The 23,844-nt window shown below is 41.8% G+C and overlaps 1 protein-coding gene across 8 annotated transcripts in view; it reads right to left on the bottom strand.

Annotated features, from left to right (window-relative positions):
- ATRX (ATRX chromatin remodeler) overlaps positions 1-23,436 on the bottom strand; it is a 300,487-nt gene extending 277,051 nt beyond the window's left edge. For 3 of the 8 annotated variants that reach the window (XR_005237641.2, XM_007992126.3, XM_007992124.3), the window contains exon 1: positions 23,196-23,434. Coding sequence is in view for 6 of the 8 variants with exons in the window: in XM_007992126.3 (XP_007990317.3) it covers positions 23,196-23,215 (20 nt within the window). In the remaining 2 variants the exon portion in view is untranslated. Of the gene's footprint in view, positions 1-23,195 lie in introns of all 8 variants that reach the window. The other 5 variants (XM_007992127.3, XM_007992129.3, XM_007992122.3 and 2 more) reach the window with 5 other exon arrangements.
- Positions 23,437-23,844: the final 408 nt, after the last annotated feature.

Below are 23,844 nucleotides of genomic sequence, written 5' to 3'. Positions count from 1 at the left end.
AAAAGATGGAGTCTTGCTCTGTCACCCAGGCTGGAGTGCAGTGGCGCGATCTCGGCTCACTGCAACCTCTGCCTCACTGGTTCAAGCAATTCTCCTGCCTCAGCCTCCTGAGTAGCTAGGATTACAGGCGCCCGCCACCACGCCTGGCTAATTTTTGTATTTTTAGTAGAGACGGGGTTTCACCATATTGGACAGGCTGGTCTCGAACTCCTGACCTCGTGGTCAACCCGCCTCAGCCTCCCAAAGTGCTGGGATTACAGGCATGAGCCACCACACCAGGCCCCGTTATACTATTTTCTTATTTCTGAATATGCTTGCAATTTTCCAGAATAAAAAAGTCAAATAGCCTGGACGCAGTGGTGCACACCTGTAATCCCAGCACTTTGGGAGGCTGAGGCAAGCGGATCACTTGAGCTTAGGGGTTTAAGAACAGCCTGGGCAACATGGTGAAACTCCATCTCAACAAAAAATACAAAAATGAGCCAGGTGTGGTGGCAAAGGCCTGGTGTCCCAGCTGAGGAGGCTAAGGTGGGAGAATCACTTGCGCCCAGGAGGTCTAGGCTGCAGTGAGCCAAGATCATGCCACTGTACTCGAGCCTGGGAGACAGAGTGAGACCCTGTCTCCAAAAAAGAGAGTTAAATATATAGAGAATGTTTTAATACCTAGCTCAGTATATTATAGCCTAGAACAGATAAAATAAGCTATTTCAATTTTTTATATTAAAGTTATAACTAATCCTGGCTCAACTTTAAATCACTATCTTGTAGAAACATACAGATCCTTGTTTTTATGAACAGTTACTTCTAAGTTTGCCAGATACCTCTGCATTCCTTGATCTACTATTGTATTGTGCACTTAGGGTATTAAGAGAAGGGTCATGAACTTAGGGTATTAAGAGAAGTATCATGAGTTCCCTAAGTCCGATCCAAGTTTCTGGACTCTTCTCACTCTGATCAAAGAATTTAAGAGAATGTTACCTGTTCTACAGTCAACTTCTAACTTACTCCACATTTTTCACAACAAAAACCCACAAGTAATGAAGAAATGCCGATCCAAACTCCAATGCATATAGAAGACATATGATGCAAAAATCAAATAAGATATATTTTTCCTATAGAAAGAGTAGAGACAGAAATTACTCAAATTTTACAGAAGACTGGAATTGGTTTACTCCTCACTTTCCTCCCACCACAGACTTCCTCCTAGTACAGTAAGCAGGACTGTTCTTTCTAGTAAAGTTAACCTACTCTGACCTCTAACAAGTATACTACTAAGCTACTTATTGAACTTAAAACAGTCAAAACTACAGACTACACAAATTCAATGTAGAAACTGCATTTCACAATAAAGAACAGATACAAGTTACTTTGAGATTAGGAAAATAAACTTTTCCAATCAAAAACAACTATGTTGGCAGGGCACGGTGGCTCATGCCTGTAATCCTCACAGGCCGAGGCAGGTGGATCACCTGAGGTCAAGAGTTCAAGACCAGCCTGGCCAACATGGTGAAACCCTGCCTCTATAAAAATTAGTTGGGTGTGGTGGCAGGCACCTGTAATCCCAGCTACTTCGGAGGCTGAGGCAGGAGAATTGCTTGAACCCAGGAGGTAGAGACTGCAATGAGCCGAGATCACGCCATTGCACTCCAGCCTGGGCAACAGAGCAAAAACTCCATCTCAAAAACAAACAAAAACAAAAACAAACAAACAAAAAAAGTTATGTCAACGACAAATTGCATACTCTTAGAAAACCCCCTGCTCGTCTTCACTGGTCTGTTTCCTATTCTCCTGGAGGCCCAGTCTCTGTGGCCCTGTGACCTACAGGTATTGGGAGATCCACGGCTAAAACGCCAGGACCCCCTGAAAGCCTAGAAATGGTCTTCAGACAATCAGTAATAACAAACTCCTCCAAGTTAAAGGAGGATGTTCGAATCCATCTCAAAGAAGCTAAAAACATTGAAGAAATATTCGACAAATGGCTAACTGTAATAGACCGTGTAGAGAAGAGCTTCAGTGACTTGATGGAGCTAAAAACTATGACATAAGAACTACGTGATGCATATACAAGCTTCAGCAGCAAATCTGATCAAGTGGAAGAAAGGGTATCAGTGATTGAAGATCAAATGAACGAAATGAAGCAAGAAGAGAAGTTTAGAGAAAAAAAAACTAAAAAGAAATGAACAAAGCCTTCAAGAAATATGGGACTATGTGAAAAGACCAAATATACATCTGATTGGTGTACCTGAAAGTGACGGGGAGAAAGGAACCAAGTTGGAAAACACTCTTCAGGATATTATCCAGGAGAACTTCCCCAACCTAGCAACGCAGGTCAACATTCAAATTCAGGAAATACAGAGAACACCACAAAGATACTCCTCAAGAAGAGCAACTCCAAGACACATAATTGTCAGATTCACCAAAGTTGAAATGAAGGAAAAAATGTTAAGGGCAGCCAGAGAGAAAGATCGGGTTACCCACAAAGGGAAGCCCATCAGACTAACAGCAGATCTCTCGGCGGAAACTTTACAAGCCAAAAGAGAGTGGGGACCAATATTCAACATTCTTAAAGAAAGGAATTTTCAACCCAGAATTTCATATCCAGCCAAACTAAGCTTCATTGGCAAAGGAGAAATAAAATCCTTTACAGACAGACAAATCCTGATCGATTTTGTCACCACCAGGCACTGCAAAAAAAGTTCTTGGTACCTTACAAGAACTCCTGAAGAAAGCACTAAACATGGAAAGGAACAACCGGTACCAGGCACTGCAAAAACGTGCCAAATTGTAAAGACCATCAGTGCTAGGAAGAAACTGCATCAACTAACAGGCAAAATAACCAGCTAACATCATAATGACAGGACCAAATTCACACATAACAATATTAACCTTAAATGTAAATGGACTAAATGTCCCAATTAAAAGACACAGACTGGCCGGGCACGGTGGCTCAAGCCTGTAATCCCAGCACTTTGGGAGGCCGAGACGGGCGGATCACGAGGTCAGGAGATCGAGACCATCCTGGCTAACACGGTGAAACCCCGTCTCTACTAAAATACAAAAAAAATTAGCCGGGCGAGGTGGCGGGCGCCTGTACTCCCAGCTACTTGGGAGGCTGAGGCAGGAGAATGGCGTGAACTCGGGAGGTGGGGCTTGCAGTGAGCTGAGATCCGGCCACTGCACTCCAGCCTGGGCAACAGAGCCAGACTCCGTCTCAAAAAAACAAAAAAAAAGACACAGACTGGCAAACTGGATAAAGAGTCAAGACCCACCAGTGTGCTGTATTCAGGAGACCCATCTCATGTGTAGAGACACACATAGGCTCAAAATACAGGGATGGAGAAAGATCTCCCAAGCAAATGGAAAACAAAAAAAAAGCAGGGGTTGCAATCCTGGTCTCTGAAAAAACACACTTTAAACCAACAAAGATCAGAAAAGACAAAGAAGGCCATTATATAATGGTTAAGGGATCAATTCAACAAGCAGAGCTAACTATCCTAAATAGATATGCATGCAATACAGGAGCACCCAGATTCATAAAGCAAGTCCTTAGAGACCTACAGAGATTCAGACTCCCATACAATAATAATGGGAGATTTTAACACTCCACTGTCAACATTAGACAGATCAATGAAGCAGAAAGTTAACAAGGATATCCAGGAATTGAACTCAGCTCTGCACCAAGTAGACCTAATAGACATCTACAGAACTCTCCACCTCAAATCAACCGAATATACATTCTTCTCAGCACCACATCGCACTTATTCCAAAACTGACCACATAGTTGGAAGTAAAGTACTCCTCAGCAAATGAAAAAGAAAGGAAGTATAACAAACTGTCTCTCAGACCACAGTGCAATCAAACTAGAAATCAGGATTAAGAAACTCACTAAAAACTGCTCAACTACATGGAAACTGAACAACCTGCTTCTGAACGACTACTGGGTACATAATGAAATGAAGGCAGAAATAAAGATGTTCTTTGAAACCAATGAGAACAAAGACACAACATACCAGAATCTCTGGGACACATTTAAAGCAGTATGTAGAGGGAAATTTATAGCACTAAATGCCCACAAGAGAAAGCAGGAAAGATCTAAAATTGACACCCTAACATCACAATTAAAAGAGTTAGAGAAGCAAGAGCAAACACGTTCAAAAGCTAGCAAAAGGCAAGAAATAACTAAGCTCAGAGCTGATTTTTTTAATGGGCTTTATTGATGTTATTGCAGAGAACATGATTTTTTTTTTTTAATGGCCACAGAGTATTCCATGATGTTTATGTGCCATATTTTGGGGTTTTTTTGTTTGTTTTGTTTTTTACTAAATCTTTTATTTTATTTTTTAAAAAAAATCCCTTAGCCTCTGGGCTATACCATAATGATTTTAAATAGCAAGGAAACAGCTCTGAAGCACTGGAACAACAATACAAGTAATCAAGAAGATTCTAAATAATCTATTGTCACAACAATAGAACTGTAGCTAATTTACTTTCTTCAGATTGTGGCACTGATAGAAAAACATAAAAATCACTTTAAGATACAACAGGTGTCCTTTATGGTATTTTCTCAAACAAGAGTTTTAATATACCTTAGAGAAAAATATTCTACTTTCTTACAGAAGTGTTATAAAATACACAGAAAACAACCTAACGGACTACTTAAAAACACAGTACTGCACCAAGAACCTTGAACTGGGCATCAGATAACCTTGGTTCTAGTCCTAATTACTAATTAGATCTATGCTGTTAAGAAAACTGCAACCGCAGGAGAGCTCAATTTTCTCATTTGTAAAATGAGAGAATTTTACTAGATGAATTAAAATGCTTTCCATCTATAAAATTTGCTTCTGGAAAAGACCATCTATCCAACATAATAGATTTTTTTTTTTTTTTAAGATGGAGTCCCGCTCTGTCACCCAGGCTAGAGTGCAATGGCACAATCTCGGCTCACTGCAACCTCCACCTCCCGGGTTCAAGCAATTCTCCCACCTCAGCCTCCCAAGTAGCTGGAATTACAGGCACCTGCCATCATGCTCGGCAAATTTTTGTATTTTTGTAGAGACAGGGTTTCACCACATTGGCCAGGCTAGTCTTGAACTCCTGACCTCAGGTAATCCGCCCGCCTCAGCCTCCCAAAGTGCTGGGATTACAGGCATGAGCTCCAGTGCCCAGTCCCAACATAATAGATTTAAGAGTAGCTGCAGATCCACTCCTGGAAATAATAACCTTTTCCTCTGCAATATATTGATGCCCACATCCCTCAGCGTTTTATTCACACTATCTTCGGACCAAAGGAGAAGTCGGGATCACTTAAAGATTCCCAACCCCAAACTGTATTTCTGAAATGTTATTGCCTTGCTCTTCTTATCCAGGTTACCTGATACGATTGTTATATAACTCATCAGGTCATTGAGATAAAATTTTAGAGCTAAAAGCAGTTTAAAATGAGAGACTGAACTAAAAAGTATCACTACAGATTAAAAGGAAAAAACTGAGGCTCAGGGTCACAGTTATCATGAGACCCAGAACTAAAAGTTACAGAAAGCATGATCCAGTGCTTTTTCAACACTCCATTCTATTAATAACACTATGTTCCATAACTTGAAAATATTGTGATTTAATTTCATGTTACCCGAGGTTTCAAAGTTATTTGATTTCATCAACTAAGTGAAAATCCAGTTATTATCGCTTAATGGAAGATATGTCATAACAAATCTACTTTACCTATCACACCACTGTTAATTTATCATCCTGTTTATAGCAGAAAACTCAACAGTCCTCACAGACATCTGGTCCCAGGGTAAGGAAAGACTTCTCCTTACCATATGTTTCCTACATTTTGAAAAGCATATAAAACAATAACAAAGATTATATCATTACACAAATGAATACTGCTTTTAACAGTAATTTTTCTTGAAAAACTTATGAATAAAAGGAGATGTTTTAACTGTCCAGCTGACTTTTTTAGTAAATTATCCTTTTATTTTCTATGTATTTATTCAACTGATTTTTAAAAATTGGATCACAATGAAGCCATGCTACTCAAAACTAAGGAAATGTGAACCACACCCATGTTTCCTTAGAAGAAGACATTAAAGACACATACAGAAAAAATTCTGCTCATAGGCAATTTTCTTACAAAATAGAGATACGTAAGTCATATATACTAAACGCATCTATGGAAATACTCCCAGCTACTTCTTAAGAGGGCAAAATACTATGAATACCATTATCATAACATTAAAAACCATGAAAATCTCACTTCTGAAATCAATGTCAACGGTGTCCCTTTCAGAAATTCTGCTTTAAAGTAACAAAGTTTGGAGCCTTCTTTCAAATTTAACTTATCTATGTTGTATCTATGTATCTAATGTTTGTTTGCATGGTAAACAAAAACACATTAAAGGCTCAGAGCTTGTAGCTTACCAACTTTTTCTTTCCCTACAAACCACCATCACAATCCAAAATTTTTACCCCAAAGGAAGAGAGGGGAACAACGGACAAAAATGGAAAAAGTAAGCAAGGCACTGTGGTGTGCACCTGCAGTCCCAGCTACTCAAGATGCTAAGGTCAGGAGTACGAGGCTGTAGTGTACTATGTTCACACCTATGAATAGCCACTGCACCCTAGCCTGGACAACATACTGAGACCCCATCTCAAATAAATACTTTTTTTAAAATTTTCTAAATGGGAAAGGCAGCAAATTGTGTCACACACAAAGATTGTTTTTCCCACAAACTGTTCTTTTTTTTTTTTTTTTTTTTGAGACGGAGTCTCACTCTGTAGTCCAGCTCAGGCTGGACTGCAGTGGTGCTATCTCAGCTCACTGCAACCTCCACCTCCCGGGTCCTGGTCCAAGCAATTCTCCTGCCTCAGTCTCCCGAGTAACTGGGATTACAGGTACATGCCACCATGCCCAGCTAATATTTATATTTTTAGTAGAGACGGGGTTGCACCATGTTGGTCAGCCTGGTCTTGAAATCCTGACCTCATGATCCATCAGCCTCGGCCTCCCAAAGTGCTGGGATGACAGGCGTGAGCCACCGTGCCCGGCCCAAAAACTGTTCTTAAATGGATTGCAACAAACGGAAACAATCTGGGAGTTGTAGGCTTTAATACAATTTCCACAGACCTGTCCATATGTGGATTTTTATTCTCTGTACTATATTATTTGACCCTCTCATTTGTTTCATTACATCAATTTATTTTCAAATATGAGAACTGCTATTGTTTTACACCATCCAATTCTCCATGATAATGTAACCGTTAAAAATATTTTTCAGGGCCAGGCGTGGTGGCTCACACCTGTAATCCCAACACTTTGGGAGGCTGAGGTGATCAGTGCTCTTGAGCTCAGGGGTTCAGCCCCCAGCCTGAGTAACATGGTGAAACTCCACTTCTACCAAAAAATACAAAAAGTAGCCGGGTGTGGTGGAACACACTACTTAGGAGGCTGAGGTGGGAGGATCACTTGAGCCCAGGAGGTTGAGGCTGCAGTGAGCTGAGATTGTGCCAATGCACTCCAGCCTAGGCAACAGAGCAAAACTATTTCTCAAAATAAAAATGGGAAATGATAAACTTTTTTTTTTTTTTTTTTTTTTACATAGAATCTCACTCTGTCACCCAGCCTGGAGTGCAGTGGCACAATCTCGGCTCACTGCAACCTCCGCCTTCAGAGTTCAAGTGATTCTCCTGCCTCAGCCTCCTGAGCAGCTGGGATTACAGACACATGCCACCATGCCTGGCTAATTTATGTATTTTTTTAGAGATGGGGCTTCACCATGTTGGCCAGGCTGGTCTCGAACTCCTGACCTCAAGTAATCTGCCCACCTCAGCCTCCCAAAGTGCTGGCATTATAGGTGTGAGCCACCACATCCGGCCGGAAACGATAAACTTCACATAGAAAATTCTACTGGAAACTACCCAAGTGATTAAAATTACCATCATCAGTACTGGGACCAACCAATGTCATGCATCTCCTGTTACAGAGGCACTGAAAACAACATACCATCACTTCTGTGTTACTTCTGCCAAAAATGCATACCCTTCATCTACTCATAAGGAAGCATCACACAAACCCAAAGAGAGATACATTCTTAAAAATAATTGTTCTATACTCTTCAAAAATGTCACGATCAGGACAGAAAAAGAGAGGCCACAGAACTGCTCCAAATTAAAAGGACATTATTAGCATAATGGAAATTCGAGTACAGATTTTTGCCCACTTCACTCTTGCTTTGAATACCAAGAATCTTCATAAATCTCCATCCCTTCCTATTTCCTACTTTACAGGCTAGAATTATCTTCTTGAGTTTAATATTCACCATTCACTATTTTTATCATTTCGCTGTATCACCGTTCTTTTAAAAAGCTGATCATATAACTCTACAGACTTTAAAAGTATTTGTTGATTTTCTATAATGAAAGGGGGAAAATGAAACATTTTAGCATAGCATAAAAAGGCTTTCCTGGCCAGGTGCGGCGGTTCACGCCTGTAAACCCAGCACTTTGGGAGGCCGAGGCGGGCAGATCACGAGGTCAGGAGTTCTGAGACTAGCCTGGCCAACATGGTGAAACCCCGTCTCTACTAAAAATACAAAATTAGCTGGAAGTGGTGGCATGCGCCTGTAATGCCAGCTACTAAGGAGGCTGAGGCAAAAGAATCACTTAAACCCAGAAGGCAGAGGTTGCAGTGGGCTGGGAGTAAGGCATTGCACGTTAGCCTGGGTGACAGGGCGAGACTCCGTCTCAAAAAAAAAAAAAAAAAAAAAAGGTCTTTCTTAAACCTGACCCCAACTAGTACCCTTCTTTCCAATTCTACCTCCCATATTCTCTCCAATCATACTTAATACCTCATTTTTCTCAAAGCACCCAAAGGCTCTTCTACCATATCTCTAGACGTACCCTGTTCCACCACCTAGAATATTTCCCCCTCCTCACCACATTTCCCCCCACCATCCCCAATGACCCAAGTCAAAATTGCTGTCTCTCTTGGGAAAATACTTGCCATCAACTCCCTAAGGTAATTTTTTGCTATTTTTCCACATCTCTTGGTTTATAACTCTGTAACTGTACTTAACCATATACTCTATTTCAACCATTTACTCCTCCACTTAGCTCAGTATTCATTATCTACAAATACTATTATCTAGAATAATGGTTCTCAAACCCATACCACCCACAGGGAACATCTGGCAATTTCTGGAAATATTTTTGTTTGTCACAACTCAGGGTAGGGGTGTTACTGGTATCTAGTGGGTAGAGGTCGGGGTAAAATGCATTCACAGGACAGCCTCTAACAAAAAATTTTCTGGACAAAATATCTACAGTGCCAAGGTTGAGACAATCTATTCTAAAATAATACTTGGCTCATGTTAAATCTTAAAGGTGTTTATCGGTCGGGCACAGTGGCTCATGCCTGTAATCCCAGCACTGTGGGAGGCCGAGGCGGGCGGATCACCTGAGGTTGGGAGTTTGAGACCATCCTGACCAACATGGGGAAAATCCATCTCTATTAAAACTACAAAAAAAATTAGCCGGGCATGGTGGCATGCACCTGTAATCCTGGCTACTCAGGAGGCTGAGGCAGGAGAATCACCTGAACCCGGGAGGCAGAGAACTGGGAGGCAGAGGTGCAGTGAGCCAAGATCGTGCCACTGCACTCCAACCTGGATAACAGAGCAAGAATTCATCTCAAAAAAAAAAAAAAAAAAGAAAAAGTTTATCAAAATAGAAAAATAAGGCCAGGTACAGTGGGTCACTCTTGTAATACTAGTACTTTGGGAGGTCAAAGCAAAAGGATTACTTGAGGCCAGGAGTTTGAGACCAGCCTGGATAACAAAGCGAGATCCCATCTCTCAAAAAAAAAAATAGCTTTTTTTTGAGATGGAGTCTCGTTCTGTCTCTCACTGCAACCTCCACCTCCTGGGTTCAAGTGATTCTCCCACCTCAGCCTCCCAAGTAGCTGGAACTTCAGGCACGTGCCACCATGCCCAGCTAGTTTTCTTTGTATTTTTAGTAGAGACAGAGTTTCACCATTTTGGCCAGGATAGTCTCCATCTCTTGACTTTGTGATCCATCCACTTCGGCCTCCCAAAGTGCTGGGATTACTGAGATAACTCCCAAAGGCATGAGTCACCACGCCCGGCCAAAAACAAACTTTTTTAATGGTTAAAACACTAAATTTTGTGGTATGTGTACTTTACCACAAAAAAAAAAAATTTTTTTTTGAGAGATGGGGTCTGGTTCTGTCTCCCAGGCTACAGTACAGTGGTATAATCACAGCTCACTGCAGCCTCAAACTCCTGTGCTCAAATGACCCTCCCTCCTCAGCCTTCCAAGTATTTAGGACTACAGATGTGCACCACCACACCTGGCTAATTTTTTTTTTTTTTTTGAGACAGAGTCTCACTATGTTGCCCAGGCTGGAGAGAGATTTTCCTGTGGCAAATTTCAGCCAAAAAAAAAAAAAAACCATGAACTGAGATGTTCAGCAAGCTACGTTAGATGCACTACAGTATAGTCAGCCTTTCATATGCTTAACAAGTAACAGGTCCAGTCACTTTAATACAAAATATTCACCCTTAATTCTCTGCTTTTAGCTAGATGTTCAGAATACAAAATGAAAATTCACAATCGGGGTGTTTGGTTTTGAACTTTGAGGATATCTGAGGAAGGTGAAAACGGAAAAAGCAAGAAAAATGAGAGGTGGGAAAATTCTCCCCAACTCTGCAGAAATTAACCAGGCCTAACTTCAAATCTCTAAATAAAATGGCAGAGAATGAGCTGATTAATAATTTTAGTATGAAAAGCAAAATCGGCCAGGCATGGTGGCTCACGCTTGTAATCCCAGCACTTTGAAAGGCCAAGGCGGGCGGATCATGAGGTCAGGATATTGAGACCATCCTGACCAACACAGTGAAACCCCGTCTCTACTAAAAATACAAAAATTAGAGGCGGAGGCTGCAGTGAGCCAAGATCGTGCCTCTGCACACCAGACTGGGTGACAGAGCAAGACTCTGTCTCAAAAAAAAAAAAAAAAAAGCAAAATCATTCTAAAACACAGTAAAAGCAAAAGCATTATGCACCTCCTGATAAAATGTGCTGTGAAGGACAAAACATCACTTCATAGTATTCCTACCAAAATATATAATCACGGGGAAACATCAGACAAATTCAAATCAACTGGCCTGTGTTCTTTTAAAAATGGAGAAGAGGCCAGGCACGGTGGCTCACATCTGTAATCCCATCATTTTGGGAGGCTGAGGCGGGCAGATCACCTGAAGTCAGGAGTTCAAGACAAGCCTGACCAATATGGTGAAATCCCATCTCTACTAAAAATACAAAATTAGCCGCATGTGGTGGGGCATGTCTGTAGTCCCAGCTCCTGAGGCAGGAGAATTGCCTGAACCCGGGAGGTGGAGGTTGCAGTGAGCCAAGACTATGCCATTGCACTCCAGCCTGGGCAACAAGAGCGAAACTGTCTCAAAAAAAAAAAAAAAGGAGAAAAAAATGGCAAGGTGAGGTGTTCCAGATGACAATGAAATACAATGAGTGTTCTAGAATTAGATGGTAGATCAGAAAACAAGAACTTTTTGTCTTTCATCATGAAGGATGTCATGAAGCAATTGGTAAAATGTGAATAAGGTCTGTAGATTAAAAATGGTATTGAATCAGCCGGGCGCGGTGGCTCACGCCTGTAATCCCAGCACTGTGGGAGGCCGAGGCAGGCAGATCATGAGGTCAGGAGATTGAGACCATCCTGGCTAACACGGTGAAAACCTGTCTCAACTGAAAATACAAAAAATTAGCCGGGCGTGGTAGCAGGCGCCTGTAGTCCCAGCTACTCGGGAGGCTGAGGCAGGAAAATGGTGTGAACCCAGGAGGCGGAGCTTGCAGTGAGCCGAGATCATGCCATTGCACTCCAGCCTGGGTGACAGTGTGAGACTCTGTCTCAAAAAAAAAAATGGTATTGTATCAATGCTAATCTCTCTTTTATTTTAAGAGATGGGGGTCTCACTCTGTCATTCACACTAGACTGCAGTGGCATGATCATAGTACACGGCAGCCTGAAACTTCTGGGCTCAAGTGATCCTCCTGCCTCTAGCTTCCTGTATAGCTGGGACTCCACGCATGCTCCACACCGGGCTAATTTAGTGTGGTTTTTTTTGTTTGTTTTGGTTCTTTTTTTTTGTAGAGACAGAGTCTCACTATGTTGGAAAGACTGGTCTTGAACTCCTGGCCTCAAACAATCCTCCTGCCTCAGCCTCCCAAAGTGCTGGGATAACAGGTGTGGGAGGCCGCACCCAGCCTTAATGCTAATTTCTAATTTTGCTGACTATACTGGGATCATTTAAGAGAATATTCCTAGTTTCGAGAAATACATATTAAAGTATTTAGGAGTAAAGGGACATCATGTCTGCAATTTACTCTGAAACAATTCAGAAAAATAATAATAGAGGATGATAAAGTAAACATGGTAAAATATTACCACTTGCTGCAGCTGGATGAAGCACATCTGAGAATCTCTGTGCTATTTTTACAAATTTTCTACAAGTCTGAAATTATGTTTTTTAACCTTTTGTACAGTAAAAAAAACAAAGGGATGATAACTCTTTATCTCCCTAAAGATAGATCGGATTCATCTCCTGAGGTTACAGTTACAAAAAACAATCATGTGGCCAGGTGTGGTGGCTCATGCCTGTAATCCCAGCACTTTGGGAGGCCAAAGAGGGCAGATAGCTTGAGTATAGGAGTTCGATACCAGTCTGAGCAACATGGTAAAAACTCATCTCCACAAAAAATATGAAAATTAACTGGGCATGGTGGCATGCGCCTGTAGTCCCAGATATTCGGGAGGCTAAGGTGGGAGTATCACCTCCACCCAGGGAGTTGGAGGCTGCAGTGAGCCATGACTGCACCAATGCACTCCAGCCTGAGTGACAGAGTAACAGCCTGTCTCAGAAAAAAACAAACATTAAAAACAACAATTTTTTTTTTTTTTTTTTGAAATGGAGTCTCGTTCTGTCACCCAGGCCAGAGTGCAGTGGTGAGATCTCGGCTCACTCCAACCTCTGCCTCCCAAGTTCAAGCAATTCTGCCTCAGCCTCCTGAGTAGCTGGGATTACAGGCATGCGCCACCACACCCGGCTAATTTTTGTATTTTTAGTAGAGACGAAGTTTCACCATGTTGGCCAGGCTGGTCTTGAATTCCTGACCTCAGGTGATCCACCTGCCTCGGCCTCCCAAAGTGCTGGGATTACAGGCGTGAACCACCACGCCAAGCCAAAAACAATAATTCAATAAAATATTATACCCTATCAATGAGACACGGCTGAGAAAGCTGTTTTAAGTGAAATGTCTTTGACTTGTGGATGAATCTTAAAATATTCTTTTTAGTAACAGCAAAACTTTTTATGGGGCAAGGGCTAGGTTATTAGCCAAAATGTATATTAATAGATTTTTTTAAATACAATGTAAGCTTCATGGAGACAGGTCCCTTATCTGTCTTGTTCATCAATGCACTACTTATTACAGTTCCTGACTTATGGTAATAGTAATCAGTAATAACTAACATTTGAGTAATAATAAAGACATAAGTGCTTTATGCCCATTTAACCCACTCAATATTCACATTACCCCAGAAATGTTTGGTGAATGAATTAGTACTTTTTGCAGGATGATAATTACAGTCAGTTCCTCAATAATGTAACATATGGGTTCCTAAAAACCACCAAACTATGTAAAATTGTACAATTAACACCATAGAACTCACAGGAAAAATGAGGTTAGAAGCACAACGCTCAAAAACTTCATCAGTGACACTTTTTTTAAAACAAAGAAACCAAAGAAAAATGGTAGCACAGACACATGTTAAGAAATTAATAAATGCTCAAACATAACAACAAATATGGCACTTTACTTTGAAAAAGACCTGAAGTTTGCTTGTGAAGTGGGCATCAAAAGGGTTGCAGTTCATGAATTATTGTGAGGTGGTAGAAGGAAGGTTATCTGAAATCGGATTGAAAATTGTAACAACAGATGTAGATGATTGTGGTTTATAACCCAACTGGTAAAATGAGATAGCTGGTAGATGTCTGAAGTGTGTGCATCTATATGCATGTATTTTTATGCAGCTCTTTTTAGAAGGGAGTAGTATCCTGCATTCATCTAGCAAAATAATCAGCAAACTCTTTCAATACAGGCTCAGATAGGAAACATTTTAGGCTTCATGGGCTATTAGGTCTCTGCTGCAGCTATTCAACTCTGCAACTACAGTGCAAAAGCAGCCACAGACAATGTAAATAAATGGACACGGGTGTATTCCAATAGAACTTTATTTACATGGCTCATACTTATAATCCCTGCACTTTGGGAGGCAAAGGCAGGCAGATCACCTGAGGTCAGGAGTTCAAGACCAGCCAGGCCAACGTAGTAAAACCCTGTCTCTACTAAAAAAAAAAAAAAAAAAAAAAAATACAAAAGTGAGCCAGGCATGGTGGCAAATGCCTGAAATTCCAGCTACTCGCGAGGCTGAGGCACGAGAATCGCTTGAACCCGAGAGGCGGAGGTTGCAGTGAGCGGTCATCATGCCACTGCACTCCAGCCTGGGCGACAGAGCAAGACTCCATCTCGACAAAACAAAACAAAGATCAAAAACAAAAAAAAAGAACTTTATTTACAAAAAACAGTCCACTAGTTGGTAGGCCACAGTTTGCTGATCCCTGATCTTGCAGATAAAATCCCCCATAAGCAAATGCAAATTTTGTCATATGCTCCTAATTGTTCCCTGAAATATCAACGCTGTTAGAAAAAAATCCACACTTTCAAAACACGCATTATAGCAAAACTAAATCTGGAATACTATCAAGTAAACCAAAAACTAACTAATAAAATTCAAATAAGCAAAATAACAAATCCAGTATTACTCAGAAATAATTTATTTTAGATTTTATAAGTCAAATGTTACCCACCCAAAAGTCAACTGAGCACTTCAAATGAGCAAAATGAAGACAACTAAGGATGCATTTTGATCACAGTCATTCAAAATCTGTGCATTCTACACAATCTTATTTAAAAGTAGGTAATACTGGCCGGGTGCGGTGGCTCACGCCTTTAATCCCAGCACTTTGGGACGCTGAGGTGGGCGGATCACGAGGTCTAAGAGTTCGAGACCAGCCTGGCCAGTATGGTGACACCCCATCTCTACTAAAAATACAAAAACTAGCCGGGCATGGTGGCTCACACCTGTAGTCCCAGCTACTCGGGAGGCTGAGGCAGAAGAATCGCTTGAACCCAGGAGGCGGAGGTTGCAGTGAGCCAAGATGGTGCCACTGCACTCCAGCCCAGGTGACAGAGCAAGACTCTGTCTCAAAAAAAAAAAAAAAAGTAGGTAATACTTTTGACAATTCTGAACTAAAAGTATCAGGCCCATTCACAAAGGCACATGTACCTTTCACGAGATCATCAAGCCACAAAAGCTACCATACAAAATACACAATAGTAGCTGGGCACAGTGGCACATGCCTGTGGTCGGGTCTCACCTACTCAGGAGGCTCAGGTGGGAGGATCACTTGAGCCCAGGAGTTCGAGGATGCAGTGAGCTATGAGCTACGATCACCCCCCACTGCACTCCAGGCTGGGCGACAGAGGAAGTCCCTGTCTCTTAAAAAAAGTACAATCAGCAAGGCATGGTGGCTCACGCCTGTAATCCCAGCACTTTGGGAGGCTGAGGCGGACGGATCATGAGGTCAGGAGATCAAGACCATCCTGGCCAACACAGTGAAACCCCATCTCTACTAAAAATACAAAAATTAGCTAGGCGTGGTGGCACACGCCTGTAGTCTAAGCTACTTGGGAAGATGAGGCAGGAGAATCGCTTGAATCCAGGAAGTGGAGGTTGTGGTGAGCCGAGATCGCGCCACTGCACTCCAGCCTGGGCGACAGAGCAAGACTACGTCTCCAAAAAAAAAAAAAAAAAAAACAGCCACAATAGTTAGACAGTATTTGCACAGAAATTAAGTTTAAAATTCTATGTTGACCTTCTTCCAAACAGAAAATGCTAATATACGCAACGTTCCTTTGCTCAAGCTGCTACTCCTCATATCTGGAATTCTCCCAGTCTCCTTTGTCAAAACTGTACCTATACTCCAAGGACTAGATTCAAATACTATCTCTGTTTTTTTTTTTTTGAGACAGAGTCTCACTCTGTTGCCCAGACTAGAGTGCAGTGGCTCACTGCAAGCTCCGCCTCCGGGGTTCACGAAGTTCTCCTGCCTCAACCTCCTGAGCAGCTGGGACTACAGGGGCCCGCCACCACACCCGGCTATTTTTTTTTTTTTTTTTTGTATTTTTAGTAGAGACGGGGTTTCACCATGTTAGCCAGGATGATCTCAATCTCCTGACTTTGTGATCCACCCGCCTCGGCCTCCCAAAGTGCTGGGATTACAGGTGTGAGCCACCGCACCCAGCAGTTAATTTTTAAGAGTGTAAAGAGGTGCTGTGACTAAATGGTTTGAGAACTGCTTGTATAAAGGAATGAACACTGAACTGTGAGCCAAGCCTTGGTTTTTTAGTCATAGCTCTGTTGCTTAACTGACTGTATGACTGTGGACAAATCGTTTATCCGTTCCAGGCTGCTGCTTTGTCATTTGCAGAATGAACAAGACTAGATGGTCTGTAGCATTAATATTTTGGGGGACAAGGTCTCACTGTCACCCAGGCTGTAGTGCAGTGACGCTGAACATGGCTCACTGTAGCCCTGACCTCCTGGCTCAAGCAATCCTCCTGCTTCAGCCTCCCATGTAGCTGGGACCACAGGTGTGTCACCATGCCTGCTAATTTTTTTTATTTTTTTGTAGAGACAGTGGTCTCACTTTGTTGCCCAGTCTGGTCTTGAACTCCTGGACTTAAGCGATCCTCCTGCCTTGGCCTCCCAAAGTGCTGGAATTATAGGTGTAAACCACCGTACCCTGCTTAAAGTTATTTTTTAAAATATTCTGCTTATAGGCCGGGCACAGTGGCTCACGCCTGTAATCCCAACACATTGGGAGCCCGAGGCAGGTGGATCACGAGGTCAGGAGTTCAAGACCAGTTTGGCCAAGAAGGTGAAACCCCATCTCTACTAAAACCACACACACAAAAAAAAAATTAGCCAGGTGTGGTGGCCAGCACCTGTAATCCCAGCTACTAGGGAGGCTGAGGCAGAGAACTGCTTGAACCCGGGAGGCAGAGGTTGCAGTGAGCTGAGATCGTGCCACTGCAGCCTGGGCGACAGGGTGAGAGTCCGTCTCAAAAAAAAAACAAACAAACAAACAAACAAAAAATTCTGCTTATATGAATATTTATCATTTTCTTATCTGCTTTTTGTAGGTTAGGGAGAAGGGTAGTGGTGAGATAAAGTTTCTTTATTCAATGTATTTATATCTTTTTGCCTTAAAACTTACATGGTTAGGTTACAGGTGCTTTGTTGCTGATACTTTCAGAGTATCATGTATACCTGGTTGTACAAACATTTATTGGAACGGAAAAAACATTTTTGTTGAAAGTTTGGTAATTATTGTGGCTTAGGACATGTTCTATTTTGAAAGACTGCTATATCCAGTATATTTCTGCCCTTTTATGACTAAAGATGTATGTCTAAAAAGTGCTATGTTAGTTCTAGCCAGTTGTTCTTTTTGCCCTGGGAAAACTCTTTGAATTTTGCACTGTGGCTGCTATTTTCAGATCCTGTCTCTGAAACTTTGTCTCCCAGTTTTGGTTTGAAGTAGCCATTTCCAGTACCTGTAGTCCAGCACTCTTGTTAACTGTCCCATACAATATTTGTTAAGAAATTATTGTTCTGGCAGTAGTATTCACATGTATACATCCTGCACTCCATATTTTGGGGAAATGTTTTATTAGTTGATCAAACACTTAAGTATCAATTGGGGGCCAGGCATGGCACTGTGCTAGGGATATGCCAAAGGTAATAAAATTCCTGTCACCTTAAGGCATTCTTAGTCAAGTGAGGGAGACTGCTAAGTAAATGAGCAATTAGAAAGCAGTGCTAATATGGAAATATACTGATTGCACTAGGGATCAGAAATGAAAGAAAGCCTAATTTGGGGGATGTTTAGGAAGGTTTTGCAAAGGAGATGTTATCTGTATTGAGTCTTGAATGAGTTAGCAGTTAAGGGTTGGCTGTGAGAGGTGAGTCCAGACAGACCTATTAGTATGGTTAAAGATTAGTCTCATTTTCCATATATCAGAGGAAATAAGACGTGTACACAATTAGTTTTGGCACAAGATATAAAGTGATAAATGCTGCATGACGTAAAAAGTAAAAGCTGCTGTGTGAGTTCAAAGTAGAAAGACATTTCTGGTGGGAACCAAGGAAAGCTTTATAGAGAGATAGCATTTGAGCAGGGCACTGTGGCTCACACCTGTAATCCCAGCACTTTGGGAGGCCGAGGCAGGCGGATCACAAAGATCACAAGGTCAGGAGATCGAGACCATCCTGGTTAACACGGTGAAACTCCATCTCTACTAAAAAATACAAAAAATTAGCTGGGCATGGTGGCGGGCGCCTGTAGTCCCAGTTACTTGGGAGGCTGAGGCAGGAGAATGGCATGAACCTGGGAAGCAGAGCTTGCAGTGAGCCGACATCGTGCCACTGCACTTCAGCCTGGGCAACACAGCAAAACTCCCTCTCAAAAAAAAAAAAAAGAACCATTGTTACAAACATGTTACCTCCTTCGGAATACCTTTAGACTTTATCAATATCCATTATTGATAAATATTGATATTTACTCCCATTTACTCCTATTTGAGCTTACTCCCATTTTATAGATAGAAGTTAACCATCTTGCATGTCAGCTTTCAAGCAGATCATAAGACAAGCATTAGGATAAAATTAGAGAGACTGCTTAGACATTCCTTTCACTGCCCTGTTATATTCAACATTTCTAAAGGAAGATCTATGCATCAATTTTCACTGGCTTCAACTATTTAAATAGTTTATGATATCCAAAAAAAATTCACTGTCTGGGGGAAAGCACTTCACGTAAATTCAAGAATTGCCAGTATCCTATCACCCAACCCATAAGTTTATTCGGACCCCAAAAGTGAAAAAGACACATACAGTTATTTATGAAACAATTATTTCACACACCTACATCAATACTTAAAAGAAATATTATTTTAAGTACTACATTTATCTTATCTCTAGAAATACAATATATAACTGACAGCTCATGGTCAACTACGCCAAGGGTTGCCAATAATAAAACCGAGCCTGATAAAAATTAAGGTCACAAATGTCTTTCTTTCCACCCCAACCCATTACATAACCAAGCAATTGATATTTAAATGCTTTTTTAAAACCCTTCATAAAATTTGCATCTCCTCCCCCTCCAAGGGCCTTAGTTTCATGCTTTTCACATAGTGGAAATACAAGTATTTCACAGATAACATTTTTCAACAATTAGGTTACAATGTAACTGCTCATTAACTACCACCTTAACAGATACTTTCTAAGACATTCAAAATCTCTCAATTTAGATAACTTCTGCCTTTTTATATTTAAGACCAGTAACAATATAGCTATCAGCTTTTCAAGTAATCAATTGCCATAAGGATTAGAATGACAAATTTCACCAAATCTCCTAATACTGAAATCTTTATATGCAAATAAATTAAGGCCAAGCGCAGTGGTTCACACCTGTAATGCCAGCACTTTGGGAGGCGGAGGCAGGCAGATCACCTGAGGTCAGGAGTTTGAGACCAGCCTGGCCAACATGGTGAAACCCTGTCTCTACTAAAAATACAAAAATTGGCCAGGCGTGGTGTGGAGGCATGTGCCTGTAATCCCAGCTATTTGGGAGGCTGAGGCAGGAGAATCACTTGAACCCAGGAGGTAGAGGTTGCAGTGAGCCAAGATGGTGCCACTGCACTCCAGCCTGGGCAACAGAGTGAGACTCCATCTCAAAAAAAAAAAAAAGAAAGAAAGAAAATAAATTAAAGTGAATCAGTCATGAGGCCTCCATTCCAGGCCCTAGCTCCGGGATGACAATTCTAGACACATCCTGGGCCAGAAGGGAATCTGCTGCCTTGAAGGGAAGGACCCAGTCCTAGCAGCATACATCACCTGATAACTCAAGAGCCCTTGGGCCCTGAATAACCAGCAGAGAGCTGGGCGCGGTGGCTCACACCTGTAATCCCAGCACTTTGGGAAGCCAAGACAGGTGGATCACTTGAGTCCAGGAGTTCAAGACCAGTCTGGCCAACATGGTGAAACTCCCTCTCTACTAAAAATACAAAAATTAGCCAGGCGTGGTGGCATACACCTGTTAATCCCAGTTACTTGGGAGGCTGAGGCATGAGAATCACTTGAACCTGGGAGGCAGAGGCTGCAGTAAACCAAGATCATGCCACTTCACTGTAGCCGAGGCAACAAAGTGAGACTCTGTCTCAAAAAAATAAATTAAAAAATTAAAAAATAATCAGCAGTGATACCCAGGTACCCAAGTATTAATGGGCTTGGTGATTATAAAAGACCTTATCTTTTATAATGCCAGAATCAAGCCAATCTTATTTCAAACAATACAAACAACCAAAAACATCCTTTAAAAATAACAAAACCTTTAAAGACTGAGCCACTGATTAGTCAGTATACGTTTTAGACAGGTCATTGGTTTATTTGTCTTCCTCTTGTCTTTTGGCCATTTTTCCACCACAGAATCCTAGAATATTACTTTTTTTTATAAACACAAGTAAAAATTAGAACTAGTCTTTGTTCCTGCTTTTTAAGTGCTTGACAAAAGATTTGATAAAGAGAAAATCTGGAACTACTGTGTAAAATAATATTAACAATAATGCTCATATTATTTCTGCCTCACATTAGAAAAGACTCAAGAGGGATTTGGTACTGTGGGTTCAACTCAAGCGTTACCTGTCAGATTCTCCTTTAACCATGATTATCCTTTAGGAGATCGATGACACTTTAGCCTGAGACAGTTCTGAACACCTACTTGGAGCTCTTTCGCAGTAAATCATCAGGGAGTGTCATACTTTTTAATTAATTCCCTACATTCACATATGCAGTTCTTTACTAGAGGTTTTTCATGTAGCTTAAGACTCTCCTAGCATTAAATGTTTCAGTTATCTCACTACGTAGTATATCTGGGCATAAAAGATGTAATATTATAAACAGTTACAAAATCACAGACCTGCAACAAATGAGAGTAGGTAATATGAACTTCTTTCATTGTAACACTTGGGCTAAATTTAAATGGTTATAATCAGGTTAGACCTGGCAGCTGCAGGGGGCATTAATGCCTTGTGGTTAAGAACATAAGCTGTGAAGTCAAGATGGGGTTCAATTCCAGCTCCACCAATTACAAGCTGTATAACTTCGGTCAAGTTCTTGATCTCTCTCTGTCTCAGTTTCCTCCTCATCGGTAAAATGGGCAAAACCAAGTACTTACCCCATAGGTTTGAGAACTAATCAAGATTATAAAAAACGACAATAAGCACTCAACTTAGTTATGATTATTACTCTTACCATCAAGATTTACAGAAATTCAAGACTAGTAAGAAAAACTGACCCTCGTGTAAAATTATTCTATTCAGAAATTCTATATATGTAATTTGTTCATTGTAAAGAAACTGAGAAGATCCGACTTCAAACTATAGTTTCAAATGTAGACTTTGTGAAACTTAGTAAAATCCAGAGGTCATAATTTAACTGTAAGGTACACCATCCATGCATATGAACATGAGTGCCTGGTAATTATAGGCCAACAAGTTACACTAGGTACCACTTACATGCCTAATACCCCACACATAAAGATTTGTTGTAATTGAGCCAACTGACAAATTCAGAAACCTAGGCCACAATCGTGTATACAACTAGAGATCTGTAATCTAAGAACTGAAGCATATCTTTCCCCAAGGTAAAGAAAATATAATCTATCTATTGCTTGTTCCTGCAGAAAAACAGACATACGTATCACAGGCTCATTGCCCACTTCTACATTCTAGCTAAAGTGCTCTAAAAACATATGCCAATCTAAGAGTTACTCAAAGGCACATTTCGCCAACTTGAAATGCAATTCTGACCCATGCTCCTTGTAATTTTATTTTGCCACTGGACGCCAAGGATACATCTCCGAGTAAAAAAAAAAATTACTTAATTCACATCGTGGGATGAAAATTCAAATGTCAAACTGAAACGCCAGCCAGCCACCTGGGCAAAAGTGTATACATTTCATACTGACTACCCAAATTTTGAGACCCGTCAAGAGGCAAATCAGAAGCACACAGAAAAACAGCTTCAACCTAATAAACGTGCTTGATTGGTTAAGAGGAGGCCTGCCAGGCAGTTTCCCTTGCAATAAATCTTACTTCGCATCAGCCCACGTTAACCTGCCCTTCATCCTTCATGGAATAAATAAGTAAATAAAGATAGGGCCTAATTACTCCTCGAAATCTGCCCAAAAAGAGGAGAAACATTTGAGGTCCCATTAAGGTTGGACTTCACAAAAAGTAGTATACTAGGGTCCTCTGGAAGCAAAACCCTGTGTTAAGTCTCCCCTCGCCTAGAAATAAACCCAAGGATGATACCCTTCAGGATACGGAGTAGAAAAGATACCTAAATACCTGGAACGGCACCACATCCCAATCAAAAAAAGGTTTGTCTCCTGGGGCTGCAGGAAAAAAATCCCGCAGGGCCCGGGTGCTTCCCGTCTCCAGCAACCTAAACGCCTCTAAGTCGTCCTGGGATCTCACATCCTCGCGCCCGCCCACCCCTCCCCCTCTTCTCACCCTCCCCCCGCTTCTTCCCCACGCAGTTTCTAGGCCCAAAGATTAGGAAAAATGACCGGGATACCAAAGACCGCCTCCGACTTCGAGGTCTCAATACCACAGGCATCAAAGAATAAACAGAGGAGCCCTACCAAGCGTCACCGTTTAGAGGAGATTGCAAGAAGCGCCCCATACCCTAGGCCGCGCCCCCCCCACCTCCCCCCACCCCCACCCCCACCCCCGTCGGAGCCTTGCGCCGATACCCCAAACCCTTCTCACCTAAAGAGAAAACGATGCCTCTTTCGGCTAAGCAACACACAGGCCTAACCCACCAAGCGAACGCCTTCCCAAACACCCGACTCAGGCGGTGCCTGGGCCCAGACCGCTGGGGCCCATGAGACGGGATTGCGTTTTACCTCATGGGCTCAGCGGTCATGTTTTCGCTTGAACGCCTTGTCGGCTTCTGCGATTGCTGGGCGCCAATCTGCGCTCCCCCGCGCCCGGTTACGATAGAAATGCACTGGAGTCTTAGTCGTCACTGTAGCTGCTGCTGGAACCTCCCCACAGCTCAAAGGCCGCTACCACTGCCACCGCCGCAGGAGCCACGGAAACAAAGCGACACCGCTGCCGCCGCCATTTTGTTGGGCCGAGGCTCAGGCAGGAGAATTGGCGCGTCCTCCCTCTTTCTCTTTTCGTCATCCATTGGCTACCTCCTCCAAAGCACAGAGTTTTATTGGCTACGGAAATTCACCTTCTTTGGGGGCCTGTTGCTAAGGCGGTCGACGTCATTTGATCCCCTCCACCTTTTCGCAGGGGGTCCAATTTAGTCCCAATTGACCTGAAAGTGCTAGTGACATATTTTGACTTTATTTTGAAAATGCTCTCTTGGTCCAATCTCTTTTTTCTTAGACATATTAACGAAGCAATAACAGCAACTTACATTTATTGAGAGTTTACTATATGCTTGGCACTACACTAATCCTTTATCCAGGTTATCTCATTTAATCTTTACACTGTCTGAGGTAGACAAACCTACATTTTCCAGATGAGGAAACCGAGACACAA

The sequence above is a fragment of the Chlorocebus sabaeus genome, chromosome X (assembly GCF_047675955.1).
Source record: "Chlorocebus sabaeus isolate Y175 chromosome X, mChlSab1.0.hap1, whole genome shotgun sequence".
Lineage (NCBI taxonomy): Eukaryota > Metazoa > Chordata > Mammalia > Primates > Cercopithecidae > Chlorocebus > Chlorocebus sabaeus.
This window is presented reverse-complemented; position numbering and strand designations above follow the sequence as displayed.